General features: G+C 40.5%; 2 protein-coding genes across 5 annotated transcripts in view; one reads left to right on the plus strand and one right to left on the minus strand.

Moving 5' to 3' along the window:
* Nucleotides 1-654: 654 nt before the first annotated feature.
* On the minus strand, nucleotides 655-10,883 carry GPR65 (G protein-coupled receptor 65). 2 transcript variants are annotated; one of them, XM_080396109.1, is made up of 3 exons: nucleotides 9,279-10,883; nucleotides 7,176-7,265; nucleotides 655-4,308 (listed from the first exon to the last, which is right to left on the minus strand). In XM_080396109.1, exon 3 carries the CDS (start codon nucleotides 4,185-4,187, stop codon nucleotides 3,147-3,149), a length of 1,041 nt encoding a protein of 346 aa, XP_080252235.1. In that variant the 5' UTR covers nucleotides 4,188-4,308; nucleotides 7,176-7,265; nucleotides 9,279-10,883; the 3' UTR covers nucleotides 655-3,146. The 2 variants fall into 2 exon arrangements, with proteins under 2 accessions (XP_080252235.1, XP_080252234.1); XM_080396108.1 differs by lacking the exon at nucleotides 7,176-7,265 and having other exon boundaries at nucleotides 9,279-10,882.
* Nucleotides 10,884-10,946: 63 nt separating this feature from the next.
* Nucleotides 10,947-26,937, plus strand: part of GALC (galactosylceramidase) — a 38,999-nt gene continuing 23,008 nt past the window's right edge. For 2 of the 3 annotated variants that reach the window (XM_080395737.1, XM_080395739.1), the window contains exons 1-6: nucleotides 10,947-13,164; nucleotides 14,135-14,203; nucleotides 16,765-16,828; nucleotides 18,254-18,367; nucleotides 19,769-19,908; nucleotides 22,149-22,187. In XM_080395737.1, coding sequence (XP_080251863.1) covers nucleotides 12,997-13,164; nucleotides 14,135-14,203; nucleotides 16,765-16,828; nucleotides 18,254-18,367; nucleotides 19,769-19,908; nucleotides 22,149-22,187 — 594 coding nt within the window. In that variant the 5' untranslated portion in view covers nucleotides 10,947-12,996. Of the gene's footprint in view, nucleotides 13,165-14,134; nucleotides 14,204-16,764; nucleotides 16,829-18,253; nucleotides 18,368-19,768; nucleotides 19,909-22,148; nucleotides 22,188-26,716; nucleotides 26,845-26,937 lie in introns of all 3 variants that reach the window. The other variant, XM_080395738.1, reaches the window with a different exon arrangement.

Genomic DNA, 26,937 nt, shown 5'->3' on the forward strand with positions numbered 1-26,937 from the left:
GTAAATATACAAGTGATTGAAGTACAGGATGTTGTAATCTCTGCATCTGAAAGTTTCCTTGTTCCTCCAGAGGGCTGTGATTTGAACACCCAACCCGAGCACTTCAGAACAACCTAAGGGATTAGGTACCTACGTTTTATTATTATAAAGTGATAGGACCCTGAACTTATCTGAGCTTTGTTGTGAAGGCCAGCCTACGGGCCAGCCATCGCCATTGTTTTCCTTTATGTTGCACTGCATCTTCAGCAATGCAGGGAGGTACTATAGGAAGTGATGCTATGAAAAACATACATGCATACCAATGTAAACTGGTCCAAGCTATGACTTTCACAAGCTTTGGTGAAATATTAAAAAGTATGAAATCTCAGGGTCAAATTTTGTGGAAGTTAAGCTCTTTGCACGGAGTCAGGGCATGAGGTCAGATCCCAACCTTGCCTTCCTGACTCAGCTTCCCAGCTTGCCCTCAGACCTCCCCTGTCACTACGGATTTGTCTGGTGATCATGGAGCTGTTGGCCAACGCCGGTTAGCATCACAATATGTGTTCTGTGTGCCTTGCTGGTGTGCCACGGGACTGCCTGGCTTCTTGGTGAGGATGCTGCCCAGGCAGCCTGGCTGTCACCCCCAGCTCCTGCCTCCCCACCCCTTGCACAGCACTCGGCTCTCACTACTCCCTAACACACAAGGTAAATTTGACTCAGTTTTGTTGCTTAGTTTTCATTATTCTTTATTTGAAATAAATTAAAAGTCCAAAAGAATTAACTTTCTAACCTTTCTGGCATATGAAAGGTCTAGAAGTGAACCACTGAGTACTTTTTTCCCATGAAGTTACAGTGAAGCTTGGTTCTGCTTTTATTCCAGTGCTGTAGTGAAATTTCACATTCTGTAGCAAAGTATGTATGTTAGCACAGGAAAAAAATCTGTGGTGAAGTAACCTGCAGTGCTGCTTGCATATTTTTTCCTTCGTGATATATAAGAAGGTATTACAGAAAAAAACCCTACATCAAACCAAAGTCCAGCAAATGGAAACAAAGAAGGGAAGCGAAGATGCTTTCTTGGGGAGGACGGCAACAGCCAGAATCGTGACATGCACAGTTCATAGGATCACAGGATAATTCTGGTTGGAAAGGAGCTTAGGAAGTCTCTAGTCAACCTTCTGCTCACAGGAAGGTCAGCTATGTGGCCAAACCAGGTTGCTCAGGGTTTTGTTCAGCTGGGTCTTGAAAACCTGTCAGGATAGAGCATGCAGAACATCTTGGTGCAACCTGCTCCGCTGTTTCGCAGTCTTCATGGTTTGGAAGTTTTTCCTTATATCAACTCTGACCCTTCTTGCTTCAAGTCATGCACATGATTTCTTGTCCTGCTGCTACATGCTCTGGCGAGGAGCTTGGCTCCATCTTCTCAATCCCCTTCTTGCAGGTAGCGCAAGGCTGCCCTTAGGTCGCCCAAAGTCTTCTCTTCTCCTGGTTGAACAAGCCCAGCCTCCTCAGCCTCTCAAATTCCCCTCTCGGAATGTGAAATTGTGAAATCAAAGTATAAATAGACATAAAGAGGAACTAATGAAAACAACAAAAGTGGCTTTTCGTAACGGAGACATTCATAATTTACACGCTGAGGGATCTTCTCAGAAGAATTTCCATGTTGCTTGTGACCACTGTATGCTCCCCCTCTAAGTATGCTGCCAGACCTAGAAGTAAGTGCTGGTCAAAAATCTTTCCACTACACAGACTTGCTAGAGGGGGATTTTTTTGGTGGTGGTGGTGAAAAAAATAATTTCCTAAGAAACTAGACAACCACCATACCCAAATATTCTTCCTGGCATGACAAAAGGGAAAAGTGGTGAGAGGATTTAAAAAAAAAGACTTTCCGTGGTGTTTGAAGTCTTTTCAGAGGTTTGTGTGCCCGCCGCTAGCAGCAAACCACACAGTCATTGCAGGGGCTGCGCAGGAGCTGGTCCCTGAATTAAAAGCTGTGCTTTTGACGCGTGCTGTCTTCAACCCTTTCAAAATGTGTGTGCTTTTGTTGCCGTTCTTACCATTTGTTGGTACACACATGTTCTTTGCTGGTTTGTCAGTATTGCTTGCAGGTTCGTTGTTTGATATTTTTAAAACTGGCAGACTCGGAACCCTGGAACCTTCAGCCGAGGTTAAGTAAACGGATATAAACCTTCTTGCTCAATTGACTCTGCAAACGTAAGCACACTCCAGATTTCAGTCATAATAAGCAAAGTTAAAGGCTGGTCCTTTATGTTGTGGAGCTGTGAAACCTCACCTTTCAATCCTTCTCTTTCCTCCCTGCATCTATCAGGAAAAATTTCATCTGAGTTAAAGCACTGGTGGCCAGATTCCATTCTTTATAGAGTCTTGCAGTAATGAATCTTGCAACTACCTGAAACCCAATATTGATATTGTAACGAAACTGCATGATGTGGTCATACATTAGAATGCTATTTTCAATGACAGCAAAAGCTGAAAAGCTTAAGAGCAGGCAAGTACCCGTCCACATGAGGTAAACAGTTTTAAGAAGTGGTTAATTGCCAGGGTATGCAGAAGGAGAACTCGAGTCATTACTGAAAAACAGGAACCATCATAGCAGCATAAATTACACCACAAAATTAGCGAGAAGATTTACCACCCTGCCTCTGCTCCTTTGTCAATCATTTGAATGATCTCTGTGTGTGTGTGTGTGTGTGTGTGTGTTTTATTCATCTCTATCACAGTACTGATTTATTTTTTTTTTTTAAAAAAAAGCCCTTTTGGGACTCCTTCACAGCTAAGATTTAGGTTTCTACTAAAGCTTGAAAACAAATGACTAGGTTAAGAGGACTCCAGCTGAGCATGCCCAGCACCCAGGCTAGCCAGCAAGCTGTGACAGGGGGCAGTGCTGTGGGGGATCCTCAGTCATTTTGTTGTGTGTCACAATCATCTTTGTTGGCTCTGTGTGTGTGTGTTGATGTATGTTTATCTACCACGCCTGATTTAAAGATACATGTTGATAGTCCATTGAGTTCATTGATCCTGTAATAAGCTCTCATTAGCTCCAGCTACTGGTTCCACTTAGATTAGTATCCGTGACTTTTGGGGTATTGTCTAGGTACAGACTGGGGAAGCATTTTTCTTTCTTTCTCCATTAGGTTATCGTGATTTTTCTACAAATGTGCTTGCTCAGTCTCTGTTTCACCTGAAGTTCTGTGGGTGATCAGCACACTGCTCTTTGTAGCAAAACTGCACAGAGCACGGTCTTTTGCTTGGTCTCCCTTCTGCTTTCGTAGGCACAAGTGACACCTGAGCAAATTCAGTATGTCTGTTCGTGCCGTTTCGCTCACGAAGCAGTAAAGAATGGGATCAGCAATGCAATTGAAACTTGTAAAGGCCTGTGTGACTCTGTAAACCTTATACATCAGCTGCAAAAGCTGTGGGTCAGTGCTGTACGGTTCTTTAATGCTGCGAATAAACAACATAACGTGATAAGGAGTGAAGCAAACAATGAAAGTAACTGTGATATTCAGAATAAGTTTTCTAACTTTTTTCTTTTCTTCGTCTAGTGTGGCTTGATTACATCTCACTACCTGGTAGATCTTGTGGTAGCAAAACACGATGATTATCAAAGGGACCAGGTACCCTGAACATATCCGGAATAAATTCATCCATGCCTGCCACCATTCTAGGGGGTATTTATCATAGCATAACGTGTGATTAGTGAAATTGCAAGGATCATTGAATACTTCGTTGTTCATCAATATGGCTGAATTCAAGATGCTTTCCAGAAGCCAAACAATTATGCTGACAATCAATGAAAATCTTCTTGTGCGCAAGTGCTGGAGCTTCAAGGGGTGAACTAATGCCAGGTACCTGTCAACAGAGATGCAAGCAAGGAACGCAGTGCTGGTGTAGAAATTCATATACATAAGGAAGGCAGAAATCTGACAAAGCAAGGCAGAGAGCCTCCAGTTATCTCCATTCCAGGCATAATCAATCCACAGGGGCAGAATCAGAGAGTACAAAAGGTCAGCTAGGGACAGGCTGAAGATGTAGACTGCTAACTCATTCTTTTTCCTCACCTGAATGCAAGATGCATACAGGGATATGCAGTTGATGGGAATACTGATCATCATCACAATGCTGTACACACTTGGAAACAAATACTTGTCCAGGGTGTGATCATCATGGCACTTAGCAGTGCTGTTCATCGTTCACCCTGAGTAGTATCTTCTGGCTAATTCCAGCCTGGATGCAGTAAAAAATCCTCTGTACTCTGATGTGTGGTCATCTGTTAGTTCTTCAGGACTGGGTTGGTGAGGTTCCAGCCTTCTGTTACCAAAAAGGAAAAAAGTCAGCTAAAACAACATTTTGTTCTTTATTTTTTTTTAAATTGTTTTAAAGAACATTTGTAAATGTTCTTTAAAGAAGAACATTTTTTATGTTCTTGGTGCATGTCTTTTTTTTTTTTTTTTTTTTTTAGAAGAAAGAAACTATGTTTCTAGGAGATCAAAGGTTTTAAACACTCCCAGAGTTAGAAGTGCATAGGAAGAGGAACCCAAATGCCTGAGGAGGTCAAGGTCAGTTAGATGCACAGCAAGAGCAGGATGAATAGTTAAGAGACTTTCATAGGGGTAGGGTCCTGCAATCCCAGTTCTCCCCTGTGGGAGAGCCGAATGAGGTCACAGAGTGCACCACAAATAACAGAAGTGCGCTTTTTATTATTCTGGTGAGCAGAATAGGGTTTTGTCCATATGAATATGGCAGATTTCTTATCCCAAATAACCTCCTCCCCTCTAAGTCAGTGGAGACACAAGGCTAGTAAGACAGTGATTCAGGTACCACTAGATGTTGGGATCTGCTCAGAAGAGGAGAAATGCTGTTGTGAATTACTCTCTTGTTGCATTCTCACACTTCCGTGCTTCCCTTCTGCTTCTTTGTATGCAAGCCCCCAAAAACTTGCCATCAACTGCGCCATTCCAGCAAAGCTTGCTGCATGTCCCAGGCACTCTCACGAGTCAGGCTCGTGTGAGGTGGTGACTCTGGGAGTACAATTTTTCATTTACACTTCTTTCCTCTAAGCATTACAGTTGCTGTGCATGAGTTTATAAAGTCATTAGCAATGAAGCTTATCTTAGGCACTATCAGGGCTGTAGGTGTCAACAGCTTCAACGTGAAAATACCAGTAAAATGGCAGCCCTGACTAAAGCAGTGGGACTGGAGGAGTCACATGCATGAGCCTTAGAAGCACTCAGGAGAGCTGACCTTTTAAGCCTGTACAGCCTTAGCTATGAGACAGCTGGTACTCACTGATTATATCACAGCTCTAACGCCTGGTAATTCGCTTCTCCAAAGATCTAATTGTTAACTTCAGGAAATGCGAGAATGGAGAATATTTATTGTCGTCCAGTTCTACTGCCAAATATACTCACTGCTTCAGAGACTGTCTGCGATAACTCATCTGTGGTTTGAGCCTAGACTGCCGAGGAGGTGAAGAGGTTGTAGAACGATAGTCTGCAAGATAACACCCTCTACAACTGTTCCCACATAGGGAACAGCTTAAACTGAAGACAACTTGGGTGCAGGGAATTTCCCTTGCGGTAGGCAAACTCATTCTGCCTTTTAGGGGTTTGATGCGTGCGTGCGTATAGGTTTGTGGGTTTACCAGAGAAACCCAAGTAAGTTTGTTTCTTTTCCATAAAAAAATGCAACCTTAATGCATATTCAGAAAAAAAAAGGAACAATGACAAAAGTAGTCAGAAAGTGCATATTTAATTTTACAAGCCACTGCTTTATTTGAAGTTAGCTAACTTTTCAGTTAGAGCTAAATTCATTCACAGGTTTGAAAGACAAGGAAAATTCTTGAGAAGGACTTGCCAATTTGATCCACTGGGCAGTTTGACTTACATGATGAATAAACAAAAACCTGCAGTGTCTGTATTTAAGAAAAACATAGGATGTCTGCTTTTCAGTGTGGTTTAATAAAACCACACAGTAAATAGGGCATTGTGAGCTTAGCAGTATAGACAGATATCACAAATTAAAAATCTTGCTCTAGAAATTGGACCCAGGGTTTTGCTGACCTACTTCTCACCAAAAGCAAAGCAAACATACGCAGACTGACCAGACGAGGAAAAGATAAAATACCTACCTCTTCCTCTAATGACATTTTAGCAACTTTTCTCCTATGACAGGTCTCTTCATGTCTAACAGGGAAACGTGCCCTTTCAGAAGCATGTGTGTAATGTAGCAAGTGTATGAGGCAATGTTTACTAGTCGCGTGACTGAGAAACTGGAATTCCTTCTTCCTCCCCCACAAACTCTTTTTCCATTGTTATTTGACTTGTATTACAGACTCATCATCCTTATAAGCTCCTGACTTGTCTCCATGTTAGTCACAACAGCTCCTCTCATACTTTTATCAATCTTTCACATGTACTCACAGACCAACATGCCAATTTCTTCATACCACCCACCTTTCTTTCTTCAGCTTTCTCTCCTTAGCTGACTGTTTATAAATGTTTTGCTCTGTTGATCTCGCTGATCATAAGGTAAAACACTTGACCTTGTACTGCCCTTGTCTGAATAGACTGCATGTTCTCTGGGGCAAGACCTTGCTTTGTTCTTCTGCCATCTGCCTTAAAGAACTAACATCTTAAGATAAAACTGGGTAACGTCAGGCTGGGACACTGAAGATGGGATTCAAAGATGAGTTGAGACCACACAACATTTGCCACCTCAGCAATTTTTTTCTGTCCTTCATGTTCACGGGTCACCGTACACTGTGGTTTTATTTTTAACCAGTATCATCAATAGCTTCTATGAACAAAGCCCTGGAGGCTGTCTAAAATTCCCCAGGTGATCCACGTCCCAGCTTTGATGGCACAATGATGCTACTTATACAAGGGCATGCTTCCAAAGAGGATAACAACAAGAAGTGTGTCATTCAGGCATGTACTGATGACCTGTCTTGAAGTGTGTCAAAGAGCCAGCAAATGAAGTATGCCACAACGTGTGCTGCAGTTCCTCGCACAGAAGCGTAAAAGCAGAAAGCACTGTTTTGGCCCCAATATAACATGCTTCATTACAGTCCCATTCATTACCTGGGGACATATCTCAGGTGAAATGGTCCCTTCCTTGCTTCATTTTTTTTTTTTCCTGATAATTAGGACTATGGAATGCAAAATGATTTGCCTTACCTGAATGCATGATCTGAAGCATTCCCAGGTTTTCTCTCAACTACTGAGCGTACTGCTGCTTTTACCCAGGAGGATGGTTTTGGTTTACAGCTAACATAAAAAAGTGTTTCATAATTTTCCCCACTGATTGTTATTTTTTTCTAAAAAAACTCTCGAGGAATTTCTGTTTAACAATATAGTCTATTCACTTGATTTTCATGGTCCAGACCCACTGTGACTAATTTTGTAGACTTGTGACTTATTTTATAGACGACTTTTGGTATCAGATATATTTCAAATGAAAAAAAAAAAACCCCAACTCAACAGTAATATTTTCTTTTAGCCACATTATTCAATTATTATCATTGTCCCTGTCTCTTTCGTTTTGCTACAGAAAACCTGCTGTACAAGAACTTTGCAAGAAGTCAGTCAGACATAAAATTTAGAGAAACTGATTAGCAAATGCTACGCTTCAAGTTACGTATGCAAACAAGCCTGTAAAGGAACCTTCAAAAGTTTCTGAAGGAAAGTATCCATTAGAAATTGGTTTTGTATTGATGTATTCCTACTGTATCTTTTTCAGATTCAAAACCAGCTTTATGTTGTCTCTCAATTTATGACATTTTTAAAGCAACAAAGTAAGTGTAAAGTCATACTTTCATAAGCAAAAATACAACATGATATTCCACACTCTTATCCCTAAAAACTATCTAAGGGAAGAACAAGAGTTTTCTATTTTCCATATAAATGAATGCTACTAGAGTTTGGGAAATTAGGAAAACTAAAGAAGACTGTAAGGATTTTGTTATTAACAGAAAAATGTAGTTGCTAATTAAAAAATATATTATTATTACCTACTCTTCCATTAGCTAATAAACACTAGTTTAATTCTGGAAACATCTGCAAGTGATACATTTCACCCTTTATTTCAAACTCAAGGTCATAAAAAGGCAAGTTGCTGTAAACAATTTTCATTATAATGTGGTAAGTTTTTACAAATACTTTGCTTTTTAAGTTAAGTTTCAGGGGAAGAAATGTTGTGCGAGCTAGTGCAGTAGCCGCTACACTGGTCCTATTCTGTATCAGCCATAAGATGGAAGGACAGATGGTTTTCTTGTTTTCTTTTCTCTCTCAAGGCAATTTCAATGAAGTAGATTGCTCTGTGTTCTCAAAGTAACTTATAATGCCAGGTTGATTTCCTCAAGCACAAGGACCTTCCATAGCTGGGATCTTTTTTCTAATGAGCAGATCTCAAAACTTAATTCTGAAAAACTTCACAGTTTAGAAGAGTCAAAATATGCCTTTCAGTAACATGGACGTTTTTACCTAAAGAGCATTTTTCCTCATGCAACACTAAATTTCACTCCAATGTCTCTGGAAGACTTTGTACTCTCAAACAGGTCAAAAAGACCTCAGCCTTTTTAGCTTTGAGATACACTTTATGGACTGTTTCATACAGCATAAAAATTTTGTTGACATGAGAAAATAGAAAAAAAAAGATGCTATGTTTTTCTGGTTGTAGGCCACACAAGAAAGTATTATTTTGCTATATCTTTATGTACATCATGTTTTCTCTATGCACACAGAAAGATGCTGTACAAGATATTTTAATGTACATGATACTTTGTATTCTAAAAAGCTACTTTTAGGACAACATTTTTCTGCTGAATTAAGCATTGTGTATAGTCATATAAATAGCGCTGAGTACCTTGTTAGTGCCATAAAATATTAAAGAACAATAATAGAAGAGCTACCGGAACCCCCTGTGAGGCCTGAGGCATTTTTCTGCAGTGAAGACAGGACAGCTCAGAATCCTGAAAACTCACCCCCAAATCCTGTTCTTCTCCATCCGCCCCCTTTTCCTATGCAAGATGTATTTTGATCATGGCAATGCCATTACAATAAATCAGCCCGGCATGTTTTTCCTAATTCAATCTTTCAATGTCATTTGCCCTTTTGCCTCACATTTCACTTGTGCTGGGAGTGAAATATTCCTTCTCCCAAAGCAATCTTTTCCAGCCCCTTTTATACCCTTTCTTTTTGTTGTATGATGTGAGCATCACATTAAGCGAGAGCCAGGCTGAAATCTGTACCAATCTGACTCCTCGGATTTTGAACGCTTACCTAGGCAGCCATGTGTCCCCACATTGCAGTTTCGCTGTGATGCCATCGGTAATGTAACGCGTGTCTGCTTCTGAGAAGAAAAACTGTTCCATCAGATAAAGCAACAGGAAGCTGCCCTTGATTACACCAATGAGGCAACAGCTCACACTTCTCTCAATTTTTTTTGACCTTTTTTTTTTTTTTTAAATAACTTGTTAATCTAAACTTGCCCATGGGAAAAAAGGCAGTTGTGTAGAAGTACGCACAAAGAATGGTACCAACCTTGGTTAATCTAGGAATCTCTTTCGTAAGTTTATGAAGTTTTATTGAAAATATTGCCTAATATGGAGCACATTACAAACCTCTTATCTAGGACACAATGCATTTTGCAGACAAACCACTCCACAGAAGTAAAAGACTATGGAGTGTTTATGTATTTTTTTTGTGTTTACTTATATATGTTCAAAACATAGGCTTGGGTTTGTTTTTTTTTCTGACTGAAGGACTTGTCACTTGCCTTTCCTAACAATCACGTAATCAAGTAAGAATCCTCCAAAGAAGAGCCCATAAAAATATATCACAATGACTTTAGGAGTTTGTGCAGAAATAATTCATTATTTTCAGAATCTGTATTACTGTTTTTTCCCATTTGCCTACTGAAGGGAGGAAGTTTGTGAACAGATAACAGAATTTTATGCACTGCAACAAGCTGCAATTGATATATTTTTATATAAACTGAATCTGAGGTTAGATGCAGCTTTCAAAGGGGTGATTCTTTTAACAGATAATTCTCTTCAGTTAGACAGGTGGAAAGTTGTTACAAGAGGATAGTTTCTCTTTTCCCACTGTGATCAGAACGATTTATTATGTGCTCTGATTTTTTTATTAAATTCTGTTTGCAATGATTCAATTCTGCTTCTAAGAAAATGGGTACAATTTCACTTTAAATGTACATCTATTGGGCAACTCAAAAACTGGCCAGTTTGCTATTTCAGAAGCTAAGGAGAAATGAAACAGATGAGCAAATTTAAAAGCTCTGAAATAGGACATACTGACTTCCTTGATAACGACATCAAGCAGCTCTATAAGATTTAACCACTGGATACAGAGATTTGGTTCCTTCTTTTTTTTCCAGCCAGAGCACGACCTTTTCATCCAGTTTTACTACTGATGTGGTTGTTGTATGAAGCCTAAAATTAACTCTGTACTTAGGGTCATTTTTGAACTGGTGTCATAGCCCTCTCCAGTTTGGTGAAAGGGAGGCTTTCTAACCACTTGGTGAGATTAGTTTCTAAAATGAATTTCAGTCAAACCTTTATTTTCACTGAGAGAAAAGTCATTAAAAGACCTGTTTTAGCACTTTTCACGTGCTCTTTCTTGGTACCTACTGGTGAGCTGGCTCTGTTCTGTTGAGGGTTCCTATACTTAAAAAGCAGTTCTTACCAGTATTAGAAATAGACAAACATAGTTGATACATTTCTGCGGTCCTTCACGCTAAAAATTGATAGTGGGACTGAAAGATCAAAGGAAGCAAGATGGGGGATGATGCATTCTATACATTCTGGAAGTAAAGCTATACACAAAAAGAAAATCTTGACTGTGTCCTTATGGAACAGTTTAATTTCTGATGCAAGCAGCACAGTTTCCAGGTGGGATGATGATGATGATGATTATTATTATTATTTATTTTGAGATCTGGAAATATGTAGTATTTCAAATCAGTCATCTTGGAACAAGAGGTGCTCTTTGGGTTGGCTGGCTGAGATTAAAGTACTATTAAGAGTGGAAAACTATCTTATCTACAAAAGAAGCAATGATTAGGTCCTCAATAATTTTATTGGTTATGTTTAGGGTTACAAAGAGTCCAGATCATACATTCTTGGGTCATGGACATAAGTGCAAAGAAAAAAAAAAGGCAAATCGCAAGGTTGAGATTCCTAATGCAGAATAAAAGTCCTCAGAACCCCACCAAAATATCCTCTTCTTTCCACCAAAACATTCTAAGAATGTTTTTCTATACCAGCTGAACACAGGAGGCACTCAGCACATCATAGGGTGGAAACAGAGTTTTGAAAGCTGGTACATTTTGGCTCCTATGAGTAAGAGACTGAATTCCACAGCTGAAGCCTTCTACCTGGAATAAACTAATGCATTAACATAAGAAATTATCAAAATTAAGCAATTAATAATACATGAAGGTTTTGCAAACCTTCCAGGTATACAGTCTGCTGGAATGAATCTGAATTAGGACTGTGAGCATAATTCTACCTCTGCCACTGACTCATTGTAGCCTTGAGGAAGTCACTCTGTCCTGCATGTAATAATGACATTGTATAGCTCACTTGGGTGTGAGCAGGTTCATTAGTTAATGCTTGATATTGCTGTAAAGTGCAAAATGTTTTGTGTTTGGTATTGTTATTAAAAAAGACATAAACAGGAAACGTTAGTCAGGTAATGTCATCACTGAGACATTAGATCCCTCAATGACCTGGGCAAGACAGGCAGTGGCTCGAATAACAGCATTCTTTATGGACAGAAATGCACAAAACCTGGGCTTTTCCACAGCTCTAACACACTGCCTGCATGATGTCCACCACTGCATTTCGAGGTGCCTCGCTCCTCCTTTAAGCACACAGAGCATCGCCTCTGTAGAACACTTAGGTCAGCAGGCAGACAGTTCCCCTTTAAAGATTTTTATAGGGTATTCAATTTGATTGCCAATCTCTTGATTACTTTTGAGCTGAATGCTTTCATGTGCTGGAGTCTGAGGAGCACCTGTCCTCACAGAAACCTTTACTGCATGGCCCAGCACCATCTCAGCTGGTCATGATTTATGCAGCCGCCTGGCAGCGTGCCCCATGAAGGCTGTCAAACAGAAAGACTCCTTCAGCCCTGCTAGCGCTGCAGGTCAAAATCCACTTTTAGGATCCCTCTCTGGGGTCCTGCTGACGCAGCTGTGGATCTAACTGGAGCCAACCGTGATTCCCAGGGAAGCCTGCGAGGGAGGCTGCTGTCACCCCTCTCCTTGGCAGGGCCTCTCTGGGCCTGGCCCTGTGCTGCAGGGCCACTCCCTGCCTGTTCCTGTACAGGCGACCAAAGATCTTTCTCACAGCAACGGGCTCGAGTTTTCTCCTCCAAAGTGCCCATTTTTGCCTGTTTTCCAAGTGATTTGGAGACAGCTGGAGAGCGGACCAAAACCAGGGAAATGGCTGGTGGGTGCTGGCAAGGGCCTGGCAGTTACGAGATTCACAGTGAGAGATTCCCTGCGTTCCTCTCCCAGGAAAACTGCTGTGCCTTACCACAGACCCCGAAAAAAAAAGGTTTGTTTGGCGTAGCTCTTACAAGCCGCCCGCTCACGCTGCGCTAACACTTCCCTCGGTGACCGCAGGAAAACCCTGCCCCGCCGTGACGCCCACACCCCGCCTCCCCTCGCAGCCAGCCACCTTTCCAACACTCAAGATGGCTCCACAATAGCTTCACTCGCCGTTCAAGTGCCCAATTCCAGCATGGCGGTACGCTTCCCACCAACCGGAACTTGCCTTGCCCTTTCTCAAAATGGCAACCACTAACTTCATCCCGGGCGTGGGTAAGAGCTTGCATGGCTTTCCCGTTACCAAAATGGCGGCGAGGGGCGCTCACGCCCCGCCCCTAGGTGGCTACCAGGTGGTGCGGTCACGTGAGGGGCGGCGGCGCGGTGCAGCAGGGAGGTGGTCGGCGGAGCGGTGCGGAGCGGAGCGGGATGGGGAGCGCGGCTTTGCTGTGGGGCTGGCTTCTCCTTGGCTGCAGCTGTGGGCCGGGCCCTCCCGGGATCGATGCTGCTGCGCTCTTGACGGCTACTTACGTGCTGGATGATGCCGGCGGGCTGGGCAGGACGTTTGATGGGATCGGGGCTGTCAGCGGCGGCGGGGTGAGCGACGCTGGAGGGCGTGGGGACGTGAGCGCCGGAGGGGGGTCTCCGAGGGGAGCCGTGAGGGCGGGGGTGTGTCTCTGAGGGGAGCCGTGAGGCCTGGGAGGTGTGTGTCTCCCAGGGGAGCCCTGAGGGTTGGGGGGGCGTCTCCTAGGGAGGCCTGAGGGCTGGGAGGGGATTTCTGAGGAAAGCTGTGAGGGCTGAGGGGGTCTCTGAGGGGAGCCGTGGGGGGGAAGGCGGGATGTGTGAGTGGGGCCCTGAGGGGGGCTCCTGGGGGCCCCGAGGGGCGCTGTGTGGGCAGTGGTCCCGGCAGCTTCGTGCCTGCCCTGCGGCCACCTGCGCTGTGGCTCCTGCTCATCAGGCTGCTTGGGGTGCCGAGGGCCGGCCAGGGCCTTGGTGCTGTTGGAGGAGAGCCGAGCCAGGGTGGGTTTTTTCGGTAGAGGGTCTTCCTAGCGACTTGTCCCTGTGAGTTTTAAAATGTGAGACGAGCCAGCAGCTGGTTGTATGCTTTCCTGGGGTCCAGCCAGCGGATCCGTGAGATCCTGCGAGTTCTTACCCGCTGCAGGACCTGTTGTGCTGCTTGCCTTGCCCTCCTGCCTGTGCACCCCTGAGCTCCCGTTGCCTTTGGTATACGGTGAGCCAAAGCAGGGGGGTTCAAGCAGAGTGGAACAAACGGTGCTGGGAGGGAGTTGCATTTTCCTTATTATAAGTCTGTGAGATCTTTTTGTTTCTCTGTTCTTTGGACTCTCTTTGCAGTAAATTGCAGGTAACTGGAGTACAAGGCAGATGCAATTTACGAAACCAGGCAGGGTTAGAAAAGACCTTTTGTAGGGCCTTAGCTGAGATCCTGGTGATATTATTATTTTTGTATGTTTATTAGCTATGTGAAAGTCCTAGATTGACAAACTGGGATGTACTTATATGTTTGAAAGTTAGGTTTTCATATTTTAATATTTTCTTTCCATTTTAGGCCACATCTAGACTCCTGGTGAACTACCAAGAACCTTATCGCTCCCAGATTTTAGATTATCTGTTCAAGGTAAAGTTGGTTTCACTGCTAAAATAATGTCTAATTTCACACAGAATTACTTGTTGTGTGATCTTGGAACTCCCGTAGTATATTCAGTACTATTTGTAGTTAGGCAAAACCCCATCATTTAAAGCGTCAACTTTAATGTTGATTTTTATCAGAACCTTGAAGTTTAAGCTGTTGTTTTTGACAACCTGCATGTTGTTCAGGAGCCTGTTACCCACAGGATGCTTTAGGCTTGGGGCAGAGTGGCTGGAAAGCTGCCCGGCGGGAAAGCACCTGCAGGTGGCTGGCTGACAGCCAGCTGAATATGAGCTGGCAGTGTGCCCGGGTGGCCCAGGAGGCCAGCAGCGCCCTGGCTGGTGTCCCACACGGCGTGGCCAGCGGGGCCGGGGCAGTGCCCGTCCCCCTGCGCTCGGCACGGGTGAGGCTGCCCCTCGAGCCCTGGGCTCAGCTCTGGGCCCCTCACGGCCAGAGGGACACTGAGGGGCTGGAGCGTGTCCAGAGCCGGGCGGGGGCTGGGGGGGCTCAGCCTGGAGAGGAGGGGGCTGGGGGGGCCCGGTCGCTCCCTGCAGCTGCCTGACAGGGGCTGTGGGCAGGGGGGGTCGGTCTCTGCTCCCAGGGAACAAGCGACAGGACCAGAGGAAACAGCCTCCAGCTGCCCCAGGGGAAGTTTAGATCAGATATGGGGAACAACTCCTTCACAGGAAGGGTTGTCAAGCACTGGAACAGGCTGCCCGGGGAGTTGTTCAAAAAAACTTGTAGCTGAGGTGCTTGGGGACATGGTTTAGGGGTGGGCTTGGCAGTGCTGGGTTAACAGTTGGTCTTGATTATTTTAAAGGTCTTCTCCAACCAAAATGGTTCTATGCTTCCTCAGATTATTATGAAAATCTCTTTTATGTTTTCACAATATGTTTTAAAAAATGTTTTCAACATATTTGACCATCCCTGTGGGCTTAATGAGGATTGAATAATTTTTGTGTCTAAAGTGGGAGGTTTAGCTGTTCATAGTGATTGCAGGAGGTGGGTCTTTGAGACAGTTTTGATTTTTTTGGAATACAGATAGATTCACATAATATGAAAACAGCTGTGCAAACTGCATCATTTCAGCAGCATATCTATTGCAGATTAGTCTACTAGTTCCAAGTGTAAGTGCAGTTACGCTAGAAGGTGTGTGAACATTATTGGTTTGTAAGTGGCTCTAGTTTAGCAAGTGTGACCTCTGGAGTTACCCAACTTAATATATGGTAAGATTATTGTGCTGGACAGTAATAATTTGCTTTGCTTTTAGCACTGTAAATTACTCTGCTGGAAGAGGATGTCATGTCACTTTCAAGCAGTGTAATCCAGATGGCTGGAGGGGAATAGTTTACTATGTAGTTTGAGGAATTGGTTTTAAAGGGTAGAGTAAGGCATATAACGTGTGACTGGGGAATCAAATGGATTTTGGAGACTGAAACTGTGTTTTACAAATGTGAGTTTTCTGAAGGAATCAGTAGGTATGTGGTAAAAGAATCTAGCCAAGAGACTGTGATTTTCAAAGATTTTTTTACATGTTCTTTCACCAAAACTGCTTAAGCTGTCATGAGATGCCTGTGGAGGGGTATACCTTGCCTCACTCTCCTTGTCTTTTAGTGTCAGTCAACTTTCATGATGGAAATGGGAGAGCAAATGTGCTAGAGGTTTAAAATCAGAAATGTCAGGAAGAGAAATGGTGAATTGGGAATACTTGCTTCTTATTTAAAAACAAATAAAACCTGCAAAGCTTGTAAGCCAAGCAAACTATTGTCTGTGCAGCATATTTTTTAATCAAACTGCATTCGTACATCTTAGACCTTTTTTTTTGATACCAAAATTGTACTTAGGTAATTCCATGGAGGAGGCCAGCTTATTAGTGGTTATTAAAATAATGAGTAGTTGTAACTTCTAGCTTGAGTAACTTGTAAGCCACTAATGACTGCAAGAACAAACTAGGAGTAGGATCCACTTGTATGAGCTTGAATTTTATATTCTGCTCCACCAGTCAGATACGAGGGAAAAAGGGTAGTGGACTAGGTGGCCATTTGTTTTCCAGTATGGTAGTTCTTTCTTGCTTTTCCGCCTGTAGTTAGCAGTTTATTAGTTAGCAGACCTGTATGTATGCTCTCTCACATAAGCAGTGTAACCCTTTACACCAAAGAGTAAATTATTATGGAAATAGTAAGTTCAATAATTTGATTTTAAAAGAAAATCCACTTGACTTGTAATAACATTGAAAATACTGTTGTATTGCTCATGTAGCCCATGTTCTAACTAAGAGCGCTTCAATATTTTCTTGAGCATAACCAATTTGGAATCTGCACAGCTGGGGAGAAATGTGGTTAATGGTGCAAAAGCTGGTGAAACTGACTAAAGATAAGTATGAGTTATCTCACTCAATTTCCTTTTTGAAGCAGACTTGTACAATTTCTATAATGGGTGTCTAAAAAAAAAAGTATTGAATTTTTAGCATCCTCAAAATTGTACACGTACTGCATTCTTCTTGTTAACAGCAGGATTCTGTTTGTTTTTCTGTCTCTCTTTTTTTCTAGCCAAATTTTGGTGCTTCTTTACATATCCTCAAAGTAGAGATTGGAGGTGATGGACAGTCAACAGGTATGGATTTTGTGAGCAGGGTTTAACTTCTTGTTGTAGTGATGCCCTGTGTAACATGTCCTACATGTCCTTTAGCTGAGGCTTGGAGATGCATTCTGTAGTTGTCCTGAAGTTACAGAAAAACATTAACAATGTCTGTTGACTTGTAGAAGAGAAATTTATATTTAATGTTCTCTAGGGACAGTTCTCACTATCATATGGTTAATAGGTTGCATTCTAGAGAAAAAATGTTTTCTTCCCCCCCCAAGATTAAGAAATCTCTAGTAGCTTTCTGAGTTGCAGTGCATTTCTCAAACACCGGTTTTGCAAAACTTGTGTAGGACTAGGTGGTTATGTCTTAAAAGCATGAAAATGCCAAAGACAGCAGGTCAGAAGCAATTATGTTCCTTTGGTTTAGTCAACTGCTACATTTGACTGGAGTGGTGGTGTCTGTAGGCACTATTTTTTCTTGCCTGGCCACAATTGAAAATGTCTTTGTGTAATTTGCCTAGTCAAGTGTTAGTAAGATAAAAAGTTATCAATCCTATTTTCTGTAATGAAATGTGCTGTTTCAGCAGTCTTCATTAAAAAAAAAAAGTCTCATCAGAAGAGATGTCTGGAACAATTAAGCATATAGTTTAGTGTAAGTAATTGTTGCAGTTGCATGCACAAATTATTAATTGGCTTTTGTGTGTAATGACTTCCCATGCAACACTGATTCTTTTCCACCTTTCTGGTTTGTTTACCTTTGCCTGAGGGAATTCAGTGCCGTAGCCTTCAGTTTCAGAGACGCTTCCTGCAAGTCATGGAACACCATCGAAATTATAAACTAGATCTTTTACTATTAAAAAAAATATGTATCTTTCCTGTCACTGGAAAACTTCATGGCAGTTCCTTTCTTTTTTCTCCCTGGACTTGCCTTGCACAGAAGAGACAAACTATTACCTTCTTTTGTTTGCTTTTTGGTTTAGATATAACTTGCTTCTACAAGTGTGGTGTTTTGTTTTTTTTTTTTTTTTTTTTTTTTTGTGGTTTTTTTTTTTTTTTTGTTCTTCCCCACCCCCTCCAGATCTTAATGCTGTAACTTTCCTAGTGGTTTTTGGGACCAAGATAATCATGAATATAGCTTCAGTATTACCATAGGTAGGGATAGAAAATGACCTGTAGCTAATCACATTCTGATGTTAAAAGCAGGCATAGTTCCTTAAAAATAAAAATCACTAAATTAGTGCTAAGTTAATACGCTAAGAATGAAGGGTGGCAAGTCTTGCATGTTCCCTCCTGCTGCTCATTTTGCTTTAAAATACATACGTACCAAAGAACGTGAACCATGTTGGAGGTATGTGCTTGCATACTATGGCAGTGAGCAATACAGAAAACTTTAGAATGTGTAACAGCTTATGACACAGAAGATAATTGTGAGCTATCTGTCTCTTTCCTTCCTAGATGGTACTGAACCCTCCCATATGCACTATGAAAATGATGAGAACTACTTCCGGGGCTATGAATGGTGGCTGATGAAAGAAGCTAAAAAGAGGAACCCCAAAATTAAACTGATTGGTAAATTGCTGCAAGCATTAGGATTTATATGCTTTTTCCCCCCTTAACTAAAGTGCATTTCTTACCCTTAATTAGCATATTATTTTTAATAGGCAAATGTTTTGATGTTGCAGTAGACAAACTAGAATGTCTAATATTTGGTAATGTTGCCTTGATGCTTCACTTAAACTTACTGTGTTTTCCTTTGTTACTTTCTTTTATTGTGCTATAACATAGGATAAGAAATGACTCTAATAATTTGTTTGTATCAAGTAAAATTAATGCTTAAGCTCTATCACAGCAATGAATTTGATTTATCATGAGAGCTGAATTTTTGAACAACAGAATAAAAATTTGGAGAGATAAAGTGAAATTACAGGAAATGTAGATCTGTGAACCTTATACATGCTAAATTCAATGATGTGTTCTTACTACAAACCCATCAGCCCTTCCCCACTATGGTGGTTCTTGTCTTCTGATTTGTCTAACGTATGTAGTTGAGTTATAAGAGGACTTTCCTGTCTCCCTGTTTTGATTGTGGGTTGTGTGTGTGTTGTGACAGTACAAATGTGGAAGCCTAAACTTTAACTGAAGCACTTCACAAAATTTATGTCACATGAAACAAGAAATCTATTGATTGAAGTATCTAATCCCATCCTCTTCCTGGGATTAGGCTGGGTGGATTTGCTGGTCAGGTTCTTAGACAGGCCCTGTGACAAGGAGTAAGCTTACAATCTATGACTAATTGTGGTTATTAATAAACCTTCCTCTTCCCTCAGATCAAGCTCTCAACAAAGGAAAGAGGGTTTGCCTTTGAATTAGCTCACGGTGTCTTATACAATGCCAGCTGAAAACTTAGCAGAATCTGGTTAGGTTAATTTCTTGTTCTCATTTAAAAGACCCAGTAAACAGCTCAGACGCGGAAAAGCTTTCTCATGATCCTAGTCTTTCTTCCTCTATTATGATGAGATCATCACTTCTTCTGAAATTAATATTCAGGAGATTAACAATTTTTGGTGTTCAGTATTGATCCTTTGTCTATAAATCTGTGAATTTTTATCCTAAAATCTTTGAAATTTTAGATTTTTTAGAGCTAATTCCACACAATTGAAAGATTGTACATAGTCAGTTGTATTCTAGTAATGAAGGCTTTCTAGCTTAAAAAAAGGGAAGCTATTAATATATTTGATCACAATTTATATTAGAGCATACTCTCCAGTTTTATTTTCTGTTTCCTAATGAAACGGTTTCAGTTTCATAATGAAAGTTATGTTTCATTGTTTCTCTGGAACAATGTGAATTTGAAGTGCATATGTGCTCCTTCTTTTTAGGTAGAACAAATTACAGCTTGCTGTTGAAGCTTGCTGAATAATGTAAACCAACCACTTACCCAATTCATTTGTTTTTCTTCTCTCTTTCCAGGATTACCTTGGACATTTCCAGCATGGGTGGGGAAGGGTGAAAACTGGCCCTATGACTATCCAGATGTCACTGCTTACTATGTTGTTTCTTGGATATTAGGAGCTAAACAGTATCATGATTTGGATATTGATTATGTTGGGGTCAGTAAAGCAAAACTTCCTGTGTATTTTATTTATAGTCATTCTTAAGATCTTGGTCTTGCCTCTCCTTGTTGATTACTGGAGGAGGGGGATGGGAGGAGAAATTGTTATGTAATTGCAGTTTTGGCTTTTTCTGTTGCAAGAGGAAATGTTAGTTTACAGTCTTTCTGCAATAATGGCCGTTAAAATAGAATCTGTAAAATAGCTAGTGTCCTGCCTTCCCAGTTCTAGAATGAAGTTACCAGAGAAATTGAGAATTCTGGAATCTGTTTGAGTCTTGGGTTTGCGTGTTCTGCTTGGGTTTCAACAGTTACCAGCTAACAAAAAGCATTAGTTAAGACAGAGTGCGTGAAAGTCTGCTAATGTGACTTCTGGGCATGAAGTATGGTCACTGTTTTGTGGAAGGGCAATCCTCTACAAATTCTTCCATTTTTGCCTGTAGTATTTATAGTAGGTAAGGTAAAGCTGCATGTGTTACAGTACATTATAACTACTGTATTGTGGTGCAGTGCAATATATGGAAGTAGTGAATGAATGTCTGTGAAAAGTGTCATGATTTGGAGATGAGAGGGAGAAGCAGACAATCTGGAAAAACACATTTCAAGTTTACTGTTTGACTGAGAATCAACTTTTTATTTTTGTCTTCTGATTAAGAAAATACATGGCAATGATTCCTCTAAAATCAGTCCTATACTTACTGAAACAGTTACTTTGGACTTGTGTTTTGATATAAGACAGTTGTTTAACTTTAGAAAAGCTGAAAATCACTTCAGCAGTCCAGAGCAAAGCTGCTAAAACTATGGTTCCGATCCTTCAAAGGAAGCCTGACCTTTCTGCTGTAATGTGGGAAGGTAGATCTGATTTATCTCCCCTCTGGATTGTACCCCCCTTGGTGGGGGTGACTTACTTCAGCTGTGTCTGTCTTGCATTTGTGGCAATACAGTGATGCTTCAGCACTTTGGTTGTGGGGGACAGGGAGAACAACTGCTGTTAAATATTCTCCTTGTTATGCTAGAAGGTGAGTTCTGCATTTTATGTGTTTGAGCTATGTCTGGCTGCTGTGTTGTTACTTCACGGTGACTGGCCTTCTGAATTCTGTACTTCTAAGAAAAGGGAATTTTCTGCTTTTGCAGGCAATGTGGTGACATAGCATGTTGTCTGATTTCTTTGTGGGTATAATCTGAAATACAGGAAAGGAGTGAGGTCTGTGAAGGCTCAGAAACAGTCAAAACAATTTTAATGCTGTTCTGATTCTACTTTGTTAGCCTTTGCTGCTGTTTTGGTTTGTAACATGTTATATGTCATTATTTGCTTTATGGTGAAATGAGCCTTTCAGAAAATAGCTTTTTGGTTGGCTCATTTTTGAAGTCACATATGAGCACTTATGGAAAGATCTAGAAATGCCGAAATCAAATGGACATATCTCACCTGCAAGAAACTGCTCGTACACGGTTGGCTAATCTACACCTACAGGGATATACTGTGACTTTTACTGGGGGATGTGAGTCACAGTGTTCATGTTGTGGTTAGAAAGACAGTAAGAAGGTTTCTGAGTGTGCATTTCGTTGGCTGGGGTTATTGGTAGAAAGGAAGACCAGCATTCCAGCTTTTGATTTTTGAGCAATGTTTAGCTTAAATGCTCTTTCCGTAAAAGACGGGACAGTCCAGAGCAACAGAAATTAGATCATGTTGTGTCTGATCTGCTGGATCGAGATCTCTTGTGTTGAAGTATGCATATAGCCCTGTGTAAATTAGAAGGAACTGTAACAGAATTCGCTGTTGTTGAATAACCCCCTGCAGCGGTAGGCAGTTGTTTGATACAGAACTTCCTCTAGCTCTTCTGTGTCAGTGCACGGCAACAGTGCCCCTTCATTAGGACCACACCGTGAAGCCACAATGTGTTTCTCAACGATTCCTAACGAACTGTAGGCCCATTAGTAATTATGTCCTGTGTAATACTGCTACCCTTGTAGAGCTCAAGCAGCTCTAGAGTTCTTTACAGCAAGAAGGCAGTTAGTAGACCTTAGAGACAGATGAACAAACAGGTATTTTGCACCTTCATACAGAATTGTCTCCTGAAGAGCTGATAACAAAACCAGCCAGAGCAATTTCCTCTAGCAAACTGAAACCATGGAGTTCATTAATGAATTGTATAATCTTCCATATACATAAATAAAATCTTTCGTTATGCATTGACATATGCTGATTTTTCTAAATGGCTTTTTATTTTTCCTTTATAGATATGGAATGAAAGGGCATTTAGTAGCAAATACATTAAGGTATGTATTTTTTCCTGTTTATCTAAAGTGAAATGTTTGTTACCATATGTAAACAATTAGCTTTTCTGAATTTCCCTAGAAAAGGCACCTTAATCCTGCAGCTACTTCACTTACTGAACTCCATTTCTTGTAGTTGCAGGCATGGAATGCCCACAAGGTCAGATCTCTAGATCTTTTTTTTTTGTGTGTCAGAGACTCTTATTTTGAAGTTTAAGTGTGTCACTGTATGCTAAACGTTTAGGACCTCTAAATTTTAATGGAAACTCCAGTTGATGCTACTGAAACTGTAAAAATTAATCATCTTTATACTGGCTTGGATATAGTTATAAGTCTGAGATCTGTAATTACTTAAAATTCTGTACAGTGTTCCAGTGGATATAATACCCTTAAATTATTGCTATAAAACTAGAGTTTCTGATTTTATGGAAAACATAAGAAAGGCTCTGTGTTTGTAGCAGTACAACATTTGGTACCTCCTGTTCTAAAAGAGTTGGAGGAATACAGTGTTTCACATAAGCAACCTTGAGATACTTCTAATATCTCACAGCTGCCTGCTCCTGCTGCCCCACGCCCTTTTTTGAAAACTCACTTGTTATGTTATGCTGAAGTGGAATTTTAAGTATGAGCTTCTGCTTTGTTAATTTCCTTGTTGCTGCTTTGAGGCTAAGAAGCAATAGCATTGCCACATCTTAAAAGCAAATAAGAGTTAAATTGAGTGCGTAGAAAAACTGCTGATTTTTTTGTTCTTTTAGAACTCAGCAGGGATTGGATCCCGTCTGCTTAAAATTAGTCGATTAGTGGCTATTAGAAAAGTTTCAGTTCTTACAGTTTGTGTGCATTGGAAGAGGTTAGTCACATCATTTGTCCTTGGTAACTTCTGCAGTTATTTTGTTCAATGGTTACTTTTAGTACAGGGAATGGCATACAACCGTTAAACTTGATGTTGCAGTAAGAAGAAAAAAAAGTATCTTTCATGAGGCTGGCATATATAAAATTCTTCCTACTCCTGAAAACTGAGAAAGCTCTCCTATAAAGCATTTCTTTTAAAAATTATATTTCCTAGTATATAGAATTAGATGAATACCCTTACAGCTGTTTCCTGTGATTTGTGCACAGCTTTGATTGAGGGAGAGCAGGAAGCACTGGCAGAAAGCTCTGTGCTGGTCATATACCTTGTACAAAGAAAAAAGAATACCCTATATACAGCTTTATGGGTTTTCTTGTTAACAAATATGTTAATCAACCATGTATTTTAAACTTATTTACTGGGTCCCCTGCCACCACAGTAACTTAGTTTCCAAGTCTTATTGCATCTTATACCAAATTCTGTTACATATACTTCACTCCACAGGTAATTTCGTTAAAGGTATTTTCTAGACTCTCACTTTTGTAGGCTGCTAAGCCACTAGTTCCTTTTGGACACAAGTTTGGCACTAGAGTTTGAGTGACTTACAAAATCCATTCCAGAGAAAATAAAAATACACTGAAGGGTGAAACAGCAAGATGTCTTTGCATCTGTGTCAGTGTCTTATTTCTTTGGGCACGTTAAGTAACAAAACTGGTGGGTGTTTAGATGCTTCAGGTTTTGCTATTGAAGCTACTGAAATCTGTCTAAACTTGTTCAGTGGGTGTGCTTAGATTCCTCTTAAAATATCCCATCCCAATGTGTGTTCAGCACAAACCACAGCCTAACTTTTTTTAAAGCTAGGAAATGAGTTTATAGGGTACTGTCTACATTCCAAAAAACACCTCAGGATCTTGAAAATTTCTGTTACATTTGGCCTCAGGCAAAGAGGGTTCCAGATTTTTCTTTTTTAAAACAGAAAAGCATTTTGCTAATTGGGTATAGGCGAATGGAGAAATCATTCTAGTAAGGATACTGGTAGTCTTCCAAAGGATAATCCTAACCATAGGCAAGGTATGCTGGTAGGGGAGGAGTGAGAAAGGGGTGTGTGTGTGGACTTCCAAGTAGAAATCTCTAGTTGTACAGTGTGTGTCATGAAAGCAAGACCAAACAGAACTGAAGTGCTTGTTTGCAGGCTGGAATAAAACAATGCGAGTGAGATAGAAGATAAATAGTGAGAAATCTTTTTTGGTTTTTTTTGAGCTGCAAATTTTATTTTTTCACTGACTAGATGTTATGTTGCTTGGAACATCTGAGACTGAATTGTTTGTAAAAAGAATCATCAGGGAGAGAAGGCAGGTATTACTGTAAATAAAATACTCATTTTTTTCCCTGTATCACTTATTGGCTTTTTTTTAAGACTGGTATTCTGGCTTTCTGTATGTCTTGTAGGAAATAAAAATGTTTTACTTTGCTCAGTCCTATGTCATGTCACAAGGGGGCTTTCTCGGCTGTCTTGGCTTCCTAATGTGGGGAGAATGAATGTGGAGAACGAACTGTTGAGTATGTGGCATTCTGTTTGTGAGGGTTTTAACTGCTGTTGAAGTGAGACTAAGCTTTTGGCTTCTAGAGCTAAATGTTTAGTTTAAAATTTGGTCGTAAAATCACCCAGATATTTGCTGAAAAGTGTCAGCCTTCCCTCCACTGTATGTTAGTTCATATAGGGCTTTTTATTTAATACCTGTTTTACCATTCATTCTCTTACACTTTGCAGTGTCACATTGCATCTGTTCTCTACTGGCACAATAGTTCTATTTGCAGTCTGCCATTTCGAAAAAGGTCTCTATACTGAAGTGTGCCATTGCACACCAAACATTTTGTGTGATGTCTGACATACAGATGACATAGATTTTAGTCATGACATAATTTTAGTTACTTCATCCGCAAAGGCACTAGTTATGTTTCTTAAGTAGAAAAATGAAAACAGAAATGTTGACTCTGTTGCTTAGGAATTCTTATTCAAGAAGATCCTGTTCTTCCAATTATATTTTAAAATACTGTCGTCTTAAAGTAACATTAAAATTTAATGAGTATTGGTGTATAAATATGAATGCTGCGTTTGGGGGAACCATTCTGCATATGTTACTATGGAGTGCATTTTGAGTCTATTTTGTGTCCTTGGTACTCATCTAACAACATGGAAATTCTGTAACCTTTCTAGTAATTTTGTTCTTCTGAACTGTCTCTATGGTTAAGCTATTTTCCCAAATTATAGATAGCTAGAAAGCTTTAAATTGCAACGACCTACCTGCAAGTATTTCTACCATCATGAATTTTTCTTCTGGTAAACTTTGTGCTTCAAAGGTTTCAAGTAGCTGAACAGAACTTCATTACTACTTTTCTTCTTAATCTTCCTAGTAAGTTTTATGTCCTTTAGGTCTAGGCTTTTGTTATCACCAACATTTGGACTTTACTTTGTATCCTTATTTGACTACACATCAGAATAGAAATGCTTACTATTCTTCAGTTTGCTGGAGGGCTGTTAGAAGCAGTTGTTTAAGGATTCATGCCTACTGGTCTTCAAAGGGTTGGAAAAATCTTTCTCATGCATGCATACATACAGCACATAGTACATAATTCCTTTATATCCAAGGTTGAAAAAAGGATTTTGGACTGTGGACTGATGTCCTTTCTCAGAGCAACTCTATGTGGAAGCTGCTGGAAATCCTTTATTATTTTTTTTATTGTTATTCAGTGTTCAAATAAAACATTCTTGTATAATACCAGCCCTCTATAAACCTGGTTCATTCTTAACTGTTAGATCTGGCTATATTTTGCCTGGGTAGACGTGAGCGGTTTATCATCTTTGACAGTGAAACAGTAAGGAGAAGCTGGAAAACAGAATAGGAATTCTCTTCTGAGTTGACTGCCCTCAGTTTTGTTGTAAATATGACGATTCCAGTTTTATGCATTATGTTCTTAAAAATTAGACATATGAGAGCCAAGTAGTGTGTAAAGTTAAATATTAGACACCTACAACATCAAGGATTTTTTTTGTTCTGTAAAACAGCCTGTGAAAAGAATGCGGAGGTGTTCTTTGCCTACAGATGTTTGGCAAGCATTTCTGTTCTTGTGGAGAACTGCATGGTTACAAGGTCTTCTCTATTTTAAAACTTCAGTCCCTGTTTTCTCAATATACTTTTTGAGGGATCAGGTTAACTTTCAGTTCTGATCACTTGTGGAGGTATGTCCACTTCCACTTTCCATTCAGTCATCATTTTTAGATCAACTTAGCATGACTGACTATGATAAATCCATTAGTCATATGTAGTGTATTACATGCATGTGCTTGATGGAGTCAGTATGTTGAGAGTGTTTGAGAGGAGTACGCATAGGGACATGGGGTGTCAAAAGTAATCCAAATGATGAGAAGCCCATTTTTGTGTAATGGCTATCTGAATGTCATAGATAAACCTTCAGTATTAAAAATACCTATCATTAACTTTGTCTTAGTTGTCATTATGGCTCTTCTTTTGAGAAGTGAGAGCTTCTCTTACCCGTCTTGGTCTGAAGAAAAATGCTTTCAATGATTCCCCCTACAGTTCTGAAATGTTTTCAGTCTTAAAATTTTCATGTTGCCTAGTTGACGAAGACTGTACTTTAAGTGGTGTTATCTGTTACTAAGGTACTTCGACAATCTTTGGACAGACTGGGTCTAAGGAACATTGGCATCATCGCTGCGGATGGAGATTGGAACGTTTCAAAGGAGATGATAGTTGATCCCTATCTTAATGATGCTGTTGAGGTAGTCGGGTAAGTGCGGGAGAAGGGAGGAGTTTTAAATATTGCTTATTGCTTTATTTCTGTAAGTAAGTCTTCATCTCCATTTTGAGAAGTCTTATGTTC

This window comes from Falco punctatus (genome assembly GCF_963210335.1).
Source record: "Falco punctatus genome assembly, chromosome: 7".
In the NCBI taxonomy this organism is placed as follows: Eukaryota; Metazoa; Chordata; class Aves; order Falconiformes; family Falconidae; genus Falco; species Falco punctatus.

What these genes read in the sequence shown, in the direction of transcription:
- GPR65 (XM_080396109.1), bottom strand. Translation starts at nt 4,187, where the DNA reads ATGAACAGCACTGCTAAGTGCCATGATGATCACACCCTGGACAAGTAT.